Source organism: Euwallacea fornicatus, chromosome 23 (genome assembly GCF_040115645.1).
Source record: "Euwallacea fornicatus isolate EFF26 chromosome 23, ASM4011564v1, whole genome shotgun sequence".
Lineage (NCBI taxonomy): Eukaryota > Metazoa > Arthropoda > Insecta > Coleoptera > Curculionidae > Euwallacea > Euwallacea fornicatus.
Window position 1 is genome coordinate 1,566,438 of NC_089563.1, and position 21,262 is coordinate 1,587,699.

Sequence of the window (21,262 nt, forward strand, 5' to 3'; positions counted from 1 at the left end):
ATAAATGAGCACCTCTCGACATTTTGAAATATTTTTCGTTAATACTGTGAGTAACCAAGTCAATATCCAACGGTAATGTAAATAAACAAATTGATTGTTCCACATGTGCATCCTACGGAAAACAAAATGGTGTGAAAAAAGGACATAAACAAAATGTGTTGAATATATATTTGCACCTTTACAATATTTGGACAAACTAGAAATATATTTTATTAATTCTAAAAAAATATTCCTTTGAAAATATGCTTATGCAACATTTTCAATTAGTTGCTCTATATATGAACGATTGTATAAATATTGATCCTCAAAAAAAGTGTGTAACGGGAAAGGGATACAACGTTCCCTTTCCCCATCCCCCATATTAAATACTGAACCACCACAACATATGTGCTAATTCTGTGTGACAGTGAAATCACGGGAATATGCCATTACTGTGTCACAATCTGATCTGTTTCAGGGTGACACAAATGACATTTTTTATTTGACAGGCAACCTCAATAATGACCGAACGTGTGACATATGCGACGTAAATAACAGTGACAACTGACACTTCCCACGTATAAAAAGAAATGTACGTCAATTTTTCCTTGTCATATGTAGACAGGCAAAAAATAATGTGCGATCAGATAGAAGGAACCTTTATAGAGCTGTCGAAACTAAAGTTTGCACCGCAAATGCAGTTCTAAAGCATTCTAGAGGCTTTTTTTATCTGATCGCTCGTTATTTCTTTTGCTATATAAAATCGATCAAAATTGTCTTGTAATAAAATATTCCGAAGTAAATTGTATTTTCTCCAACGGACATTTTACAACTTTTCCTTGCGGACTCCGCATTGAGTTTCGGCATTTTCCCCTAATTTTCGCATTCCCTGAAAATCACGTTGAAAACCGTCACTCCTGAGTCTGCAAGCGAGTTGCGAATTAAATATCAAAGAAAGAGTTGGCGCTTTGCTAAATTCGTCCTAGATGCGTGAATCCGCACATGTGCTGCCCGAAAATGATTCTACTCCATCTAAGTGCAAGTTACCATATCCATGTGCATATACCTATTGTGATCTTAGACCCAAAGGAAGCGCTCAATTAATTCAGCCACACATCCAAGACCAACCGGAGCGGTCAATGGCAAGGAGTACCGTATTTGGCTTCCAATAATATGGTAAAAAAGCTTAATGGTACTGTTACCCATTGATTAAAAGTACCAGATAAAGAAAGTGCGGCCATTATTTCTCCGTTCGCACTCTTAAGACAAGAAGGTCAGGATATGAGGAGCGCTTTGTAGTTCTCGAGATATGTATCACTCGAACCACCGCTAATTTAACTGTAATCGATTTTTCTGCAGTGCCAATAAGTTAATTGACGATTGATTCGGACGCCAGATGGTTGTAGAGAATGCTTAGAAAAGCGAAAATTTTCTACTTTATATAAATAAAATAACAGCAAAAAACAGAGTCTGAAACTCAACTCAAAATAGGCATTTAGTCGATATATGTTATGAAGTATTTGCATTGAGTGTGATGTTTTACTGTGAACGCTCGTTTTACTTAGGCTGAAGCACAGTCTAAACACTCGAAAACATCACATTTGTCGTCATAAGACTAAGGTCAATTCCTGGCACTTGCACCCCGTGATTCTTATTCTTGACCCCCATCCACCTCTATGGCTTCGACATTCGTTTTCAACGCCATTGGTACAATCACAATCTTCAGATATCCCCGTAGAAATCTAATGTATGTTTGAGGAATTTTTCGTTCAATTCACGATCAAACTTTTTAATTCGCATAACAGAGAATATTAGATAGTTAGCACTAATCTGGGAGCTATGGGCGGGAATTGCCATTGGTGGAAATATTCGATATCTCCGAAACCCACGTCGAACAAGTAAAAGTGAGCGGCGTCGGCGTTACTCCGGGGGGTCAAAATGTCAGTAGGGTCATCAGGGGGATAGGTCCCGACCCGGCCCTGACCCGGGGCACTTCTTTGCAGACGGCCCACGTTGTTATTTGTTGCAGTTTGTTATCCAGTGCCGGCCGAGCAGGACTGTTTTTAGTGTTTTTCTGTTCCCTCCTTTCGAAATGCTGACTCCCACGCAAGTTAAACTAGAAGCGACTTCAGAGGATGAGTTCGAAGGCATTGGTAAGCGCAAGATTATCTCTAGGGGCTAATTAACACGTACTCGCCGGCAATTTTTCTCATGTAATTGTTTTCTGCGAGTACCACCGGCATCCTCGAAAACAAATGGTTCCCATTGGCTTTGGCGATTTCTGCGAGCCGAGACAATTATACACCAGCAGATGGTATCATGGTAGTCGCCGTTTACTGTTGTCTGATGGCAGTAAAGTAGCTCGAGAACTATATCCAATCGAATCGTTTGCGCAACTTCAATTGGTCGTTTAATTGCACAAAGTGTATTAGCATTGAATACTTTCAAAGAACCAAAATCGCTCCCAGCGTGGAGAGAATGTTTAAGCTCTTCACAATCACAGCGATCCACATGTCTGCAAATTCGGTCGATACAACGTAACCATTGTTAAAGACCCTTTAGATCTTTGCTTTGGAAGCACTTCTTCTGCATTCCTCATTAAAATATTGAGACGATTCCAATTTTGAACTCCTCCCATCTGCGAATTTACATCGCAAGTTACAGGAATCTGAAGGCTTAACTCAAAAATGAGGAATTACCCAGGATGATCTGTTGTAGAAGATGTTAAACTGTTAAGTATGCTCGATTATTTTACATGGTTGGGATTGCAATTTGTTCTTTTAACTCACATATACAATACATGGTAATTCGGAAACAATGGTACAAATGAGAATTGGGCCCTAGAAGGTCAAGAAAATAGAGCGGTTCAGCTGAACTTGAAAATGTGTTCGTGTGGACGATCGACATTTTGAAAATTTACTTTAGTTCATTTTTTTTTTCAATTTCCAAGATGTGGGTGTAGCTCTCAGTTCAACTAGGGACATTATTGATTATGGCAAATAAAGCACACATTGACTGCAGATTCTAACACCCCCGCCGAGAAACAGTTTTAAGTCTGTAGGTCAACAACTCTGAAATTTATTCCCTTTTTACAGAATTTCAAATGCTACTTTTACACTCTGTAGAATGAAAACAAGCAACTTTTGCATAAGGGCTCTATTTTTTAAACATATAGCGTTTTTCATCTTCTCTTTAGCGTATCGGATTCAGCCGTATGTAGTTTCAAGGCGTTTCTTTCAACGAATGGTGTCCGATATCTTTCATAACATCCGCGCAAAACCAGATAGAAGGCCTCAATTGAGATGATGATCTCCATCCTTCCCACTTGCATTCCTACTGTGTAAGCTCGTGTTTTGGTAAAAACGATTTCTTCATGGAATTTGATGCTATTCCCAGTGGTATGGTCTTCCTCGTATTGGTCAAAGCATACGCCACCATTAGATTCGTCATCCAACCCGTATTAGATTCTACTACCTCAACTGTTCACTCACGATCATTTTCAAAAGTCATCATCTTGATCTTTTCTTGGACCCATGTTACTATCAATGAATATAAGCTCCTCCTCCCCAAATTTGGCCCAGCATATTCCATATATCTTTGTGATCATATTACTATCTGATAAGGTAAATTGTCAAAATAATTCTTGTCTGAAACTCACACCTTTTCTCGATGACATTGGCCTCTTTCTTCCTTTCTCTCCCTCTCTCCTCCTCTCTTTATCTCCACCTCTCGCCCTCTTTCGTCCTCTCTCCCCCTCTCTCACTCTTTCACCCCCTCCCGTGCCTATCTCCCCCTCTCTCCCCCTTCCTCCCTCTCTCGCTCCAACTCTCTCTCTTTCTCTCTCTCTCTCTAAAGACGAAGAGTCCTCCATTACTTATTTTACCGTTGCAGGATTGAGAAATGATTTTATAATCGATTTGCTGGGTCTTACAACGCTCAGTAACGCAAGTAACGTGGATCTTTTGTTGCTGCATACATCCGGTCACAGTAAGACTTTGGCCTATAATATTATTAACTGCAAAGATCCTCAGTCTAAGGTTGGTCAGTTGCCCTCGCACTCGGCTTCCACTCATTTATTTCAGTTCGATTCCGAGGGCTCGAGTCAGTGCCTCGCTGATATTTCTGTATCTTACTCAAAGCCTCACATCACTATATCGAACTCGTTCGACGAACCTCTCAGCAAGCAACTTCTTGTGGAAACACTCAGGGTCTCAGAGGAACGCCAGCTTGTCCATGTCTATCTTGTTGTAATCAGGTTGTCTGTATCTATCATGTTTTTTTTATGAAGATTCGCGTGGTTTTTGCTCTTCTATTTTCAAATGGGCCTTCTATTTTTTTTGTGTATTTTCGAAAAACAGTTGCAAAGTATTGCCTCGAATTGAGTTTTGTAGGTTTCTCAGCTCATAATTCCATAATAATTTTGCGGCATCATCTTAGCGTTGGATGTGCTACAACTCTCTACAAAACTGTTCACATCTTTAATGTAGCATTCAAGGAACTGTTTTCCAGTTCACGAACTTTCTGGTTAACAGTTTCCATTATTCTGTTTTCTAGCTTTTTCTAGCTCTCTCCAAGTACGAAACACTATAAATTCCTCTTTGAAAACATTCTGTTGCTCTCTCAATTCTTGTTTGTGTTTCTCCTGCCTTTGCTCTTGTTATGGTATTATCTCTTCTGTTTCTGAGTGACGTCTGTTCTTCATTCTGCTGGCGGGGACGTCTTTTCTACTCGTTTTTCTGCTCTCGCATAAGGGCTAGCAGCGCAACAAGTTGACCCTACATTGCTTTATAATGGCTTCTAGTCACTGGCATAAAACATGTATTGTCAAGTAAATAAGCACTCACAGTTCACGACAAGCAAGATCTCAAATGTCCCATTAGGATGTCGCTTCTAATATCAGGTGTTGCGATTTAGACAGTTTGAATGGTTTCAATAAACCCGCTTTTAACGTAAACACTATTTATCAACTCAACAAATTAGCACTAGTATTCCTCAATTAATAGTAATAGTCCACTAACGAATCACTATTCCAATACTAAACAATTTAATATCCGTTACTGTAATCGCTTCGGTGATATAGCTGCACTAGGTTAAGACTAAATTTACCTTTTAACAACGAACTGCTTATACGGGGTGTCTTTAGCTGAGTGCTTATTAGACCTATTTAGAGAACCTCGGAAGCTGGAAAATCAAAATTTTGTTTTCACATTTATTTTCAATTCCATTTTCAATTTCAAAAAAAATTTCAAAATGGCGGCACTTTCGGAAGTACCGGAAATTGATAACAACTATATTGCTTTAAATGGAATGACTATGTTTTTGAGTTTTTTTATGATTCCACGTCGAATTTCACGTTAACTTTATGTAACATACTGATAACCTAAAATGTCCACTTTCGGAGATAAATATTTTTTATGTTAAAATTGGCAAAAACCTTACATGTAAACATTTTTTTATAGTGACACAAACAACGGTGGGATAAAAAAAATTTTCCAGTACAAAGTCAAAATATTACACTTTATTTTCCTCAATTTCAATTTTAATAATTATCTACAGGGTGGTCTGCAAAATAAATTGGACTAGTCCAACAAAAAAAATGCCAAAAAGCCATTTTCCCGAAATAGGATCCACACGTTGTGTTAGATAGGTTAATAAGCCATTTCATTCTGCATTCATGCATTTTCCTGTTCTTACATAAGAACTTGTTTCGTTTATTTAAGTTTTGACCAGGTAAAATTAAGGACAGAAAAATGCTCAGAAACAAATGTTGGATATTTTAAACAATTATTGAAATAATTTGTTGGCATATAGTTAAGATATGTAGAATATAATATTGTACCACAAAGCAACTAACAATATTTTGAATATATATTTTTCTATTTTAAAATTTAAAACTCAAATAATTCATAACAATTTTTATGAAGAACAGGAAAATGTTACATGTTCGAATGCAGAATGAAATGGCCTTTTAACCCATGTAATAAAATATCGCGGACTCCATTTGAAAAAAATTATTTTTTGTCATTTTTGGGTTGGCCTAGTTCAATTTATTTTGCAAACCACTCTGTAGATAATTATCAAAATTGAAAAGAATGCAGTGCAACGTATTATCTTTCTACTGGCAAAATTTTATTGTTCTACATTTATTAGTTCCAATATGATAATTTCATGTTCACGGAAGATTTTTGATAATTTCGATATGAAACGATTTTTGTGTCTGAAAGTTCACACTTTCGGTTAGCAAAATGTTATGTGAAATGGACCTGAAATTCAACATAGAATTATAAAAAATAAAAAAACATAATAATTCCATTTAAAATAACAAAGTTACCAACTTCCGGTATCTCCAGAAGTACCATCAGTTTGAAAATATTTTCAATCAATAAATTTTGGGGTCAAAGGGTTGTAGACCAAGTTGTGATTTTTTAGCTTTCGCAGTTCTCCAAATACCTCTAACGGTCACTCATCTAAAGACACCCTGTATATATCAGTGTACGGAATGTTCCATATTCAACTTTAAACATGCGCATCTCGGAAACCGTAAGATACAGGGAATCGGTTAAATAGAGACAAAGTTGTCACTTTATAAGAGGAGTACTTTGCCTTTTTAATTTAAAAAATCCAATTACTTCCGTAGATATCGGGAAAAAACCGATAATTGCTATTTTATTTTTATTTTGTTTCTGCCTTATATTGCATAGGAACATGAACATGGAGAACGCTTTTTTAAGACACATTTTCCCGCGCTACCACATGAAAATAGTTTTTCAAAGGTACGACGTTTCGGTTTTTTTAATGCCATCATCAATTTTTGTTACAAATCAGGGATTGTCATTAACTTTCAACAAATAAAAAAATGTTACAAATTAAATACATTGTATTACTTACGATTGGAAATAGTGCGCAAAATATTATATACAGGGTGTCCCGTATACAACGCTCTATCAGAAATAGTATAACTTATAATAAGGCGATTTAACTAATTTTGCCTTAGTACAAAAGTTGATTATAACGGAGCTACAGGGTGTCAAAGTTGAAAAAAGAAATTGTGATTTTCCTTAATACCTTTCCATTTCTTCTAGCTAATTTTTCAATATTTTATATCTGGAGGTTTTTTGGGATAAGAAATTCAAATTTATCAAAAAGTTTGGTATATTTTGTAGAGGGCGCCACAAGCGACCATTAGAACACATTTAAACCGTCAAAACTCTTCTTTGCCACAATGTATGTCAATTTCGAATAGAAAAATATCTTGCTCTGTCGTTTCTACTTAAAAAAGATATACTTGCGAAATGTCGATAAAGTCAACTGTTTAAAAGATATTTGCAATTTTATCAAAAAATGCAATTTTTAATTCAAAGCATTTTATTACAAAAATTTCATGGGAAATACTCAAAACGGATTGGAAACGGAAAACATTTTATTCCACTTTGACACCCTGTAGCTCCGTTATTACCAACTTTTGTACTATAGAGAGTTTAGTTAAAGGGACTTATTATGGGTTCTAGTATACCTGGTAGAGCGTTGTATACGAGGTATCCGAACACCTTGTATAAGAAAACTTTTTCTCGCTGCATTGATCCATTTCTTGATTGTCTTCTAGATGGGGTTCATAACGATTTCTTGGTTTGTTAAAAGTACCATAAATTAACAGGTTTTAATCAAGTAATGTGAAATATTTTCTGTGTAGTTGCAAACGTTCCGGGTAGTTTTCAAAACATTGCTGAATGACAATATATTTTTTTTTTTACTTAAAAAGTAGCAAATTCTGAGCATATCACGTTTTTCTTCGTTAGAAAACTTCATTTTTTTGCAATGGACATTACCACATTAACTACTAGTTCATGATTTTTTAATAATGAAAGAATTTTCAAAATAGGCAAGTGGGCCGCGTCTGTAACACCAACCGCAACGCGCCTATGCCTATCATGTGATCAATATCTGACATTTATTGAGCTATTCATTTTGTCATAGGGGTTTTCAATTTCTACCACGAGAGTGAAGTAAGTAGGGTGCACTATTCTAGAATGTGAATGTGTTAAGGTATTGTTTTTCCCGACAATGAATATGTTTTAACCAGACGTCGCAAATCGGCAAATGTAACACATGGTTGTGGTTCAATTGTCAGTGACTTGTCGAATTTGTAAAAAAAACGGTAAGATCCTTATTTGAAACATAAAGTTGATGATGATATTGACAAAGCGAATTGTTGTCGTACCTGTGATAAACCATTTTTATGTTGTAGCGTGGGAATATATACCTTAAGAAAGCATTCTTTATTTTCACGTTTCTATATATTTAATTTGAAGCAGACAAAAATAATGAAAAGAGCAATTGTCGGTATTTTCTGGTTATCTCCGAATGTAACCGGATTTTTTTTATTAAAAAGGCAAAACGCCATTCCCATAAAGACACAACTTTGCCTCCATATAGCTAACCCTGTATCTCCTACGGTTTTCGAGATCCCCATGTTTTTAGGCGAATATAGGACACCCTGTATATGTATCTAAAAGTCTTATGACTAGAAGAGTCCAAAATTTCGTCAGAAACATAGGAACATTAACATAAACGAACATACCGGAATATTCGACATACATAAAAGGAAGCAATAAATCACTAGGTTGAGCGCCTACGATAAACCCTTTTTTTGCTTCAGCCTTTTACCTGCGACAGCCGCACGCCAGCAGTAACAATACTGTATGATTAAATTCAGTTTTTAGACATAGCCACATATGAATATAAGAATTCAACAGCACTAATAATGTTCATTATTAATGACAAACTTCAATGGAGACTGTTCGTAATGAAACTTGATTGGCCAGGGTTGTCTCATTGTATGTGCTCCATATATTCAAATGTTGTGGAATTTCCATTGCAAGAGCATTTGAATAACCGTTGAAGTAAGAAAAATTATATTTCCCAACACTGTCCTAGATTTTCAGTAACATTCATAGAGACATTGACTGAGTATGTTGATTTCCTAGATATAGGGTGCATTCGAAAAGTTTACATTTCGAGACATCCTAGGAAAAATGTATTTTTTTAAAATAATTGTATAATTTTTTATGGCTTAACAGTGCAACGCAGAAGAAAATAAGTATAACTCCTTCACTGAAAAACATTTTCTATCATTATCAACATCTCTTGAAGTCAGTTTGGCTGTTATGGCATTACCTCGAAATTACTACTTGTAGATTTCAGGTTGCTGCAAATTTCTTAGCGTACCAGCTTGATTGGTTCAAAAATGACTGTTCAGGTTATTCAGAGTTAATCTAGATTAATGGAGTTTATCCGACATTGTCAGTGAGAATTGAAGAAAAATTTGTGCACAGGTCCATCCATCAGCACCCATTTCCTGCTACTTAAAGTTATAGTTCCACGAAATATTGAGGGAATTAGTTATCACCGTAGGTCACACATAAAATGGGCCAGAGACAGACAAGCATTTCGACTAAAGTGGTGCACAGTGTTGCTAATTGGTCAAGATCAAAATCACATTGACCATATACAGGGTTATTGATAATTCAACGTTTTCCTTTGGGGAGGTGATAGAGCATGAGGTAAGGAATAAATTGAACCCATATATGCATATTCCAAAATTCTCTAATTTTGAGTTATTTCTTTTTTTTTAATTCCGGGCCTCAATGCCTTCATAGATATTTTACAAGAAATCATTTTTGGATTTTTTTACTCTCCCTTCTTGATCGCTTGTCTAATATTGTGGTCTTCCGTATGGAGTAAAATACATGTGTCCGGAAACAATTACACCATGTGAAGTTTTAGTTATTACTTATATTTAAGCTAAATTACTCATCTAAAGTATTTCGACTTTTTTTTTTGTTTTTTTGAACCGCAAATGATTTATTAAACGTGCAATACTTCATTGGGCAGCTGTTGAGGTAAATTTTTAGAGCAACTGGTAGACACGTTACCTTGAAAATTTTTTTTTTAATTACTCAAAAGAACTTGGGGAAGCTGATCTTGAAAAATTATTTTGTGGAAGTTTTTACTTAAAATTTTCACATGATGCAAATGCTTCTAGACACAATATTTCTTCTAGTGAGCACCATTCCATACGAAAGATCCTACTGCTAGATAAGTATATGGAATAGCGAAAGTAAAAATATCCAAAAAGGATTTGATGAAAAATTACAAAAAATCTAGGTGAGTTTTGAAATGTGCGTGTATGAGTTGAATCCACTCCTTGCCTTATACCCCATCACCTCCCCAAAGGGATACGTCGAATTACCAGCAACCGTGTATACATATAATTATTTTATTTACTTACTCAGGCTGATCTGTTAGATTCCAACTGAACCTCTGGTATGAAATTCAGAAATATCATCGCTACTACTATCATTGCTGGCTTTGATAATGAGAAGCCTTGTTATCGTATTAATAAAATTATTCATGCTTCAAATTGGTTCCTTTTTTTAAAACATATTTTATTGCATTTTGCCATGATGATAACGGCGTAACTTCGTTTAAAGCACATTGAAATTTACGATTAATAAAATATTTTAACAGTTTCAATAAACTGATTACTGGACGGTTTATCAGAAGCCTAGATTTTTCGCTGCTTTCGTATGGTATACAGCGATGACTAATTTATTCAATATTTAGTGGAACTATAGTTTGTAAAATAAGAATAACAACACTCTTTAAATATCTCCCTGACACCCGTGCTACATAGGAACTATCAACAATAACTATTTATATTAATACAATATTCCAACCACACCCATTACAACGTCCAGTCAGCGGTCAGCAGGAGTTCCTTCCTCTCTGATGCGCTTCGTCCTGCCGCGGTGGCCGGTACCAATAATACGTTGCTTCCGGTGACCTGCAGCTCACGTTGGTACCATCGACGAGTCAGGTTTATTATTGTCTGCCAAGCGGAACTTTACTGTAAAAACCTTCTGTTAGCGGCAATTGGCAAGTTTTTCTGGTCGATGATGAAGAAAGCCAATAAAAGCAAATTTTCCTTATGGTTCTTATGGATGCTTACCTAATATAAAGCTTATGAATTATAATCAATTAATTTGCTCTAGATAGCAGAGTAAGTGCAATTAATGAGTTTGGTAACCATACTTAAATCATTCCGAGACATCCGCTTGGTTCTCAGTGGGAACTGGACTTTCCTGCGTCCTTTCTCACATAAATAATTATTCCGATTAACTTTATTTACATATCTAATCAAGCATCCATTAATGCATGCGAAATGATTTTCAAATCCCAGGAACGGACCTCTTAAAAACCCCTCATAACATCAATTAAGCCCATTTTGGCTATGGTACCACTTTATTGGACAATAAAGCATTGTTGTGTCATCGTATTAGGCACTATCTATCAGTTATCTGGGCAATTATCTTGCGATTAACATTTCGCAGCCATTGCAGCAAGCCAGTATAATGGTGCCAGGCGCAAAAACAGCTCTTTGCACTTTAAGCTCAATAGAGCTTATTGTTATCTACATATTGTTCGATGACCGCTAGTAATGTTCCCATATATGTAGTTCTTTCTCAATAAATATGTTGAAATCGCCCTTGAAGTGCCCGTTGAGAGTACCTTCGTCGGTCACTACATTGTCGGATTTTCTTAATTTACTATCTTCGCAGGAGGCGAACGACAGCAGGTTCTCGGCTCCTGCGGACCTCTCGGTGACCTTTCCGCTAATTACTGCATTCTTTGGTACTGCTTCGCGGAACCCGATGTTAAACGCACCGATGGACGATTGTCTGGGATCATTGCGAGAGCAACTATCGATGACAAACGACGATGCAATCTGGAAAGAATTTTCGTGGATATTTTTCCCTGAGAATCAGAATTAGGGGTTGAAATCAATAATTGTGGACAGACGATTTGATTCTTAAACTACTAGTCTTCATAATCCCAGATGTGTAAACTCTAAATAAGTAAGACTCATAAAATACTACTCCACTCTGCATATGCACCCTTCCCTAACTAAAATCCACACATCTTTGATATGAGGGAGAGCACCCTACTCTCCGTTACGTTGCAAAAACTGATGATGATCTCAGTCTCTTGAATTTGATACGTAAGTCGTAAAAGCATTGTATAGTACTTGTACAAGATACTAATTTCCTACTCATGCAATTTCCCATACTCACTTGCAGCTCGTGGCGCAATGAGCAACATGGCTAGACACCATTCCTTTACGAATTTAGAAATTTTAATCACAATTTTATATAAATTGGCAACAGCAAACTGAACAAGAAAAGCTCTTGCCATATAAATCAGGCCACATCCTTTCGCTCATGATGAAAAGGCTGTTTTAAAAAACTTGTCGGTTGCGAATGACGCTAAACGAAGTTCACTCAGCAACCGAGTGCGGTAAACATACTTTAGCACGTGTTAGGTACAACATTTTCCCTAATGGCGCATGTGCGTCCACTTTATAGCTTTCTACAAATTCAATTAAATACTAGCAGGTGATGAAATCTTTACAAGCATATGTGGGATAAAGGGTTTTACCGTTCGAATGTCAATATCAAACACGCCCTAAAAATTTTTATGCTGGCACATGTCACTTTGAATTACGTGCAGCACACCTTTTAACCGCACGTGTGCGGTAAGGTCGGTTTACTGCTCGCTGGATGATTTGCAAAATTGTATCTAAGTAAAGAGACCTCGAAACGGTAAAGTGCGCATTGCGCATTCGGAGAATTATGATTTAGTCTCATTTTCACGTTCCTGAAATTTACAACACGATCAAAATTTCAACTCGAATTGTATTGGTATCTTCGATTCTCTCGAAAACTGAACGAAACCGAAGTGGATCCGACAATTAGAGAAGACATGTCCCCAGGTCAGCAGACTGCGTTCGGTTCAAGGTATGGGCCACTAGTGACCCCGCTGTTTTCGAATCTTGAAAATCGAGTTTTTTTCTTAATTTATGACCGAAAATGGTGAAGACCTGAATGTGGCCGAAGCGACCTGGTCAGATTATTTGGACAGTTGACCATTTCCAAGTAGGCGTTATTTATTGAACTAACTAGCGTTGGAGAGGGGCTTTCCATGGGAAAAATTTTCAGTATTTTCATGATCTTCCAATTAATTTATTTTACTGTTGCTCTTGCGGAAGACGAAACTAATCTCGGTTTAAGTATAAAATAAACATGTGCCATTTGCATATTCACGCCTCACTGATTTGGTGTACGTAATTAAGCCACAACGTGAATATTATTCGTCGTATGCACACGGTTGGCATTAATCCCGATGTTTACGATTTGAAGATGGCAGGAATTATAATTATTCCAAATTGGATTTTAATTTTCCTCGCAAATGTACTTTACGTGGGCAAATCAAAACATTATCATCAACATCATAAATCCATAGAGTCGGCAATCGATGATGCCGAAAGATAATTACATGTGCCGAACTGTTAGAACGCAGAGAATCTGGTCGAAGACTTTGCAAAATGGCGGTAATTTCACTTCTTGAAGCAGGAAGTGCTCCTGCACATTGAATATCTCGTAAATTATTATCTGCTTAGTGGTCGGCTTAATGCAAGAACTGCCAAGAACGTAATTACTCGAGTTAGCTACTGTATCAATCCGACAGAGCTTTGGTTGACTATGAATGATTGCCAAACATGAAAAATGAGAAGTAGAGAATGTGCTCTACTAATCTTCTGTACTTACTGAACAAATTCAACAGTTCAAAGTGCTCCCGTAGATCTGTCGAGATCCCTTTGAAGTTGATCTTCAAATGACCAATGCGAATCAGTTCACTCCATCGGCGAGCTTGTACATTTCTTGGAGAACACAACTACATAATGAGAATCACTCCTTTGAACTTTTGAGCAGGGCATACCCTAGTATCTACAACTGTCGCAGTATAGAGGGGCCTCACGAAAGTTTCAGTGTGGTTTCACACGATAATTTAAAAAGCATTAAAATCAAAATTTTTAACTCATAAAAGCAGGTCATGTCCACTTATTATACCCAGAAGCCTCAAAATTTAAAGCGTCCGAGTCCAGGTCACGTGGAGATTTTAATAATGGAAACCGCAAACTGTATACAGGGTGTCGCACAAATATACCGACCAACTTTAACAGCTGGTGAGAAACATCAATGCAAATTTTTTTCTTAAATAAACAGGTGCCCGCAAATGAGCCAGAACAGAAAAAAGGCAATATCGTTTTGGTCGTTATAATCACTTTTTATTCGCGTTAGAGGTTGTTTTATTGATAAATATACTAATTGTTCAAATTGTCGACCATTTGCTTCAAAACAAAGATTGTACCGTTGGTTCATTGACTCACGAACCCTATGGAATATTCCGGGAATAGCTTTTAGATGTGTGCAACTGGCCATTATTCTTGCTAAGAAATCTTCCTCATTACGAATAGTCGTTTCGTAGACCAGAGATTTGAGATAACCCCGAAGGAAAAAATCGAGGGTGTTGAGATCAGGAGAATGCGCGAGCCAGGCTACAGGACCTCCCGTTCCAATCCATCGATACATATCGGTAAGTTATTCAAATGGGAAATTAACATATTTTTTGTTTCGCAGGCACATGTTTATTAAAGTTTCTGTTGAGGTCCCCCACCACCAACATATAAAGTTTATCGGCATATTTTGGGACAGCCTGTATACAGTTTGCGGTTTCCGTTATTATAATCACCCCAACTTCCTGTCATAAATGTTGAAATTATGACGAATTTTCACCAACGATTGCGGGGATCACTTATCTATTGAGAGTATATCCTGTAGGTGCTGAAACTTTTTATGGATCGATTCTTAAATGTCTAGTTAGGTAGTGAGGGCTGCCAGGTAACAACTCACTGAAATATGAAGTATTATTCATACTGAAGCTTAACCAACAGTTGAAGTAAAGACAGCTATATCAAACACCTCCGTAATTGAGAGACACTTTAACTGATGACTTGCCTTGACTATAAGTTACTTTACGTGCAGTTTAGCTAAACTTTTAAGAACCAGTTTTTATGCATATATACAGGGTGTTTCCTAACTACGTGTAAAAAATTTAAAGGCGTAATACTCGACTGATTTTGAGTCAAAAATGTCTAGTAAACATATGTCCGCAAATGTCTTGTTTCCAAGATACAGGGTGTTGACTGAAAGACGTTGAAAAAGGTTTTAAAGGTTTCTAAAGGTTTGGTGGAATTTACTAACTTGTTTATTGTTAGTTTTTTTTTCCTACTTCCACTACTATAAACAAGATAGTCAGTGTTATTTTGGTGTTTTACTCTTTAAAGTGAAAGAATTTAGTTCTGTGTCCCAAAAATCAGATTATACCTCAGTTTTGAAAATTTTGAAAAGAAATGGCCAATATGGTTTTTGTTTACGGCCTTGGTGATGGTAAGTGTTTGGCAGCGAGGCGCATTTACATGGAAAGGTTTCCAAACCACCAAGCTCCCAACCACCAAACCTTTAAAACCTTTTTCAACGTCTTTCAGTCAACACCCTGTATCTCGGAAACAAAGCATTTGCGGACATATGTTTATTAGACATTTTTGACTCAAAATCAGTCGAGGATTACGCCTTTAAATTTTTTACACGTAGTTAGGAAACACCCTGTATATATATATATATATATATATATATATATATACATATTTATATAGTTGAAAATGAACCTTCCATATCTTATTTTATACCTTTTTTTCTCCTTTGTCCCCTCGTAAGTACTTTGAATGTGGCATAAAACATTGCTTGTAGTGTCTATATAATTTTTTATTACTTAACAATCTAATACCCGTAAAAAATTCTTTTAGACGGACTGATTTAATAATAATCGTATCAATTAATTATATCAGAAAAAAAAGATAAGTAAATGCTATTAACGATGTAAAAATACAGCAGGTATCGCATATGAAAAGTGTAACTCCATTTTGTAACTCTAAATATTTTCCATGTTTTAAAAGGAAATGCTGGATTTCAGAGATCTGCGTGTGGATAAGTATTAAAGCTACTTTAATTTTGAGATTTTACCAAACCTGACTAAACCAATCACCGCATATTGAAAGCTTTAAATAAATATCGCTTTCGCTGGATTTGCTAGAAATATTGTTTGCAACAAACTAACTTTTTTTCACTTTTTACAGACTGCAGCCCAAGTAGTGCTTTTATTACGTAATAAATACATAAAACAAATAAAAACTATGCGGGTCAATGTGATAAACCTCCATGACTTAGGAGTGCAATTAAAAAGCGAATGGGCTACACTAATGTCCTTTTAAAACTACTATTACCTTACAAAATATGTAAATAAAATCCTTAATGACTTGACAATAAGGACTTCACACTGGCCGGATTTATTTACACTGGATTCCTCAATAACTTGACCCTATTTGCAATTTTGCTTCCAAGTCATCTAAACTGGGGCCCTATTTCGCCCGAGATACTAAGCTTTAAGAGTAAAAGACTGTTTAGGTAAATAATCGCGCATATACCTCAAATACACGTTTACTAGGAAAATTTTTAGAAATTGAAAACGTTTTCTAAGCCTTTTTCCCAATTTTTGATACTGCGAACACTTTCTTCACCTAAAGAACTTCATCGAAAATTGTATTTCATTAGGAATTTTTCGTTTTAATGTATTAAAAATTTGTCAACAGGAGATTTATTTGAATTTGAAAACTACTTTTGGTCCACCAATCGAATTTTTTTACACTTCAAGAAAATGTTTTTATAACCCAAGTCGATTTCAATAGATTTTTGAGATAACGTCTAGTGCCCAAAAACCAATTTATTTATCCAATCAATTCCCATTTATCATTTGAATTTGAAGGGAATTTCTGAGATTAAAGACAGATCTGTGAAGCATTGACGAATATTGTGGTCATTTTGAATATGTTTAATGTCGTGTTACCCTCGTCGAATTTGGTACTTCTGCTTTTTGATATTGAGGCTTAATTAAACTGATGTCTTTCACCCCGATTGTATTCTCGCTTGGATCATCCACAATTGCGCTAAAAGTCCATGTTCACAAAACGCATTTTTCGAGAAAATATCCTGTTACTCGACACCGGCGACGCTGATGGTGCTTTTCCCCATTCTGCAGCGTTACACTTTCAACGCATCTCTGACCACCATCGACCTGTGAACGCGGCCCCTCCCAACCAACACTAATTAACCGTACAGATAATAATGCATTTAAAATCCTCAGTTATTTTCAAATTCGGCATTAACACATGATCAACTGCGGTCGATCTACTTTAGCAAATCGAAAGTCCATTAGGAGCCAGCTGTTAGCAGGTGTGAAATGCCTTGACCCCATCCGCTCTTGCACAACCAATACGTTCAAACTTGAAGCTTCATAAGAGAGAAAAAAAAGGATTCAATAAGCAACAGCAAAGAGGTAAAATCAAGCGTGACCGATGACCCCGACTAATCGGCCAGTCGTTTCTTCTTCACTTGGTTTTTGTGGCCTTAACGGATCGCATCCGGTGGTCAACGGAGGCGGCCGAATTCCCAAAGAGATTACTTACCGATAACGTCTAAAGATGCCCAAAGCCGACCCGAAGACGGCTGAAAAACGTCTGAGAGACAATTTAATGTATTTATGCCAAAAACTAGCCCGTTGATGGTTATGGGCTCAGCCAGCATCTGAAATTCATTCCAGATTGCTTACCAACGAATACCATTAAGGGGACACCAACGTCAACCATCTTTAATCGACGTCGTCCGGTGACCTTTCCGATATCTCGATCGGAATCGAAGACAAAAAAGCCGGGGCAATTAGTCTAATGCACAGGACAGAGACGGCAGCTCAATCTTCCTATTCGATCGAGAAAGAGATGGCGACTGGATGACTTTAATAAAAGAGAATGGCAAACGAAAAAAGCAACAGCGGCGTGGATTAACAGTAGCTTATTGGTAGAGTGGCAGTAGAGGTAGACGGGTTCAAAGAAGAAAAGGTTGTGCCTTATAATTGGCTACAGAGAGGTACTTTGTTATACAAGAGTTTCAACACTCAACGGAGTTTTCAAAAAGCAATATAATATGCCCAGATTTCAGGCAAATTATAGATACGTTGTATAAAATGTCAATTAAAATCAGTAGGTAGGTACATTTGTCGGTCATGAATATAATTATCAAACACCTGAAATGAGGGCGACACCTAGGGCGCAAAATGCAAACATAGAAAAGTCACGATTCGGCGCAGAAAACACTAAATATATGTTTTCAACATCTGAACTCTCACGTAATTTAATTATTTAACGTCAAGTGAATACATTTAAATTGATATTATATAACGGATCGGAAATAATAGAACATTCGTTTCAAACAAAAGATCAATTGTAATAACATTTATTTCAAGTATTTATATATACTTGATGCAAGTTGAAGCTTCATTTCAATGTCATATTTATTTAATAGAAATGTAGGCAAACGCAAAACTACAAAGAAGAAATTGACTTTCTCAATTCCAAAAAAAAATTATCACTTTTATTTAATTTATACTGTGCATAAGATTAAATTGGGCATAAAAGGTTATTTGAACTTTTGATTTGCTTTTCACTTTGATCAGTATGGTTTCGTTTCCCAACGTTGTCATCAGTAACTAAAGTCCAGATTAACACATTTAAAAGATAACCTCTCAAATACTACAGATCATGCGTAGAACTAATTCATAATTCAATTGTTATTTGGCGTAATTAAGGTTGACAGCTGACAGCAAAAAGTAACTAATACTAGACGTTGAAAGACAAGAACGAAATTGACTATGAAGGGACGCCTGCAGCGCTCACACGTCAAAAGGCGGCGATAGGCAATATCCTTAAATTGAACGGCTATTTAACTACCAAATCCAAGATCATTAAATGGGGGGTTTCCTTACGCAGAGACACGTTTAGATTTTCCGACTTTTGGACTCTTCAGTAAGGCTTTGGCATACCCTACCTTAGACGCCGGGCAAAGGTTGTGGGTTCGTGTTTATAGTGGCATTATCTGAATTACGGTGAAACACAAGGCAGATCTTTTTGTGAAGCTACCGTCCGTAAACCGCTAAAAAGCATTACAAATCATTAGGTACCATACTAGAATCGCTAAATCAGCCCACTGCATGTGATCTCTGTTGTTCAAGTTCCTGCTAAAGAAAAAATGTTGAACGTGCTGTCAACTTAAACGGCAGGATAACTTTCATGGAAAAATCGAAATGGAGTCTAGGTTCTGTTCGATTTTTTTTTTGTTTTTATGAAAACTAGCTTCACCTTAATGTACCTAAAACGGAAATACAACCGTCCCATCGCTCTATTGATAAACTTCCATGTAAACTGCGTTGCTGATAAAATTATCAGCACTTCAATAGTAATTTAGCTCTCAGCCGATCAGATAAATAATCGAAAACAAATACTCCTGCTGAGTCCGTCCCTGTCCTCGCTACCAAGATCCAAGAATGAACCAGTGGTACCGTCCCACCCCGTGAGGTGACCCGTGGCATGGTACCTCTCTCCCCTCCACCAAAATCAGAGCACACTGCGACCCCAGAGAGGCCTTGGCACCTCGCGCACCTGCCGCCTTTGATAAGTCGCTCAGTACGATCACGGTACGCCGTGTTAGAACAGTCGACGATCGCGATCTACGGGCGTTTGGAGGGAGATCAACACGACGTTCGATTGTTTTGTTTTGATGGAGAGAGGGTAGAAGCGCGAGATTTAAATTTGCCTCTGCGTTTTGTGTTTTTATGGAAATTTTTGTGATTGTTTACACGGATTATGCGATTTCTCTAAGGTACGGGTGATGGTGGGTGATTGCGGGGTATTGATGAAAATTTGAGGGTGTGGGTTATAAATTTTAGACCTTCCCGCAATTATTGTTTGCTGTTAGGAAAATTCATTTCGATCAATTTATCGTTATTATTTTGAGTATACAAAAACACTGCTGTTACTGTTACTCGTTCGCCGAATCTAATCGATAGAACTATAAAAAGAATCATAATATTAATCATAATCATAATGTTACTAGTATACTAATAGCTGATATCATTTCAATTTTATTTTTCGAAATTGCCATTGATAACTTAATTTGTTTTTAAAACAATCCTTTCTTTTATCTTTCCCTTAGCGAAATGTTACTGGAACCGTAGGACTGTGCTCAAGGTTCTAGATCACTTTGATAGTGACTAGTGATAAACGTGGTACGGGTGTGCTTTATAACTAACCTTATGTTTCTTTTCCTGTCATTTGGTTGAATGTTTCTTTTGCTGTAGATACTCTCCCTCTTATTCCGATCAATAGATTGCAACAGTTTCCTCTCCCTTGAATTTCTCTTAATCGGCAATCACACTTATTGCATGTTTCTATGAATAGCTTGTAATTTACTCCTAACCAAGTGATTCCGACTATCGTTTGCTCTCTCTCAGATAATCTTCAAAGCGCATTTTTAATTAGCTCCTCTTTGCCAGTCTATTCATTGTTTGTTTCATCTTCTATGTTCCGTAAATCTCTGTTTCTTCTCATTCTCACCCAATCTTCCTCCCAAGCCTTTCACAATCTGTAAGGGAAATATTTTTATAGATATTATCAATTTTATTTAGGTCTATACACGCATTTCCTCTTTCCTTTCTCTCTAGATATAATTTTTCTGATTGCTGCGAAGTTATTTCAATAATTTCCTGATTTTATCTTCTGTTTTGTCCTTTTTCTGACAATTAATTTTCTGTCTTTTCCTTTGTCGACTTTCTCCTATCCAACTTAGTCCCATCATTTCTCCTCTTTAGTTTTACATGTGTTTGAAATTTTGATTTTCAATCTCCTTTCAATTAAGCAGACGATTCCAAAAAGAATCACTTGAAAATGTACCCATATTATTACTTGAACGCACTCCATGATTCTCCCAATAAAAGTGGAATTCCAAAAGTGGACGTCTACCTATATTGATGCTCTCTAAGGGCCAAATTATGAAAGCGCCGGCAAACTTAACAGGCAGTTAAGTCGAAATGTTGAAATAAAGGTAATCGAGTGATGAGTTTATATTTCCCCATCTCAAAGCTGACCTGGCCGAATTTGCAGCACATCAATAATTTGGTCAGAAAATCCGAAATATCAAATTCACTCTCTTTAGTATTGACCGTCGAGTACTACTGGGAATTTGAAAGTATTTAATCATACATATGATCTCTCCAGAGTTCCTTGTGTTTTATCATGGCAAATCAAAGTACATATCAACGATTTTGTATGAAAAATACGTGCGACTACGGACCAATTAAATTTTCCTGTTTGTGCTTATTATTTCTAAATATCTATATTCACGATTTAGAATTTAAACAATCACAAATGTATCGGTTTTCA

The 21,262-nt window shown here is 36.6% G+C and overlaps 1 protein-coding gene across 6 annotated transcripts in view; it reads left to right on the forward strand.

The window, feature by feature from the left end:
* Samuel (SAM-motif ubiquitously expressed punctatedly localized protein) overlaps positions 1 to 21,262 on the forward strand; it is a 215,141-nt gene that overhangs the window by 153,977 nt on the left and 39,902 nt on the right. Inside the window, exon 1 of one of the 6 annotated variants that reach the window (XM_066295818.1) lies at positions 2,021 to 2,132. The exons of 3 other annotated variants lie outside the window; for them this stretch is intronic. Coding sequence is in view for 1 of the 3 variants with exons in the window: in XM_066295815.1 (XP_066151912.1) it covers positions 2,072 to 2,132 (61 nt within the window). In the remaining 2 variants the exon portion in view is untranslated. Of the gene's footprint in view, positions 1 to 2,020; positions 2,133 to 19,462; positions 19,704 to 21,262 lie in introns of those variants that run through there. 2 more of the 6 variants (XM_066295815.1, XM_066295816.1) reach the window with 2 other exon arrangements.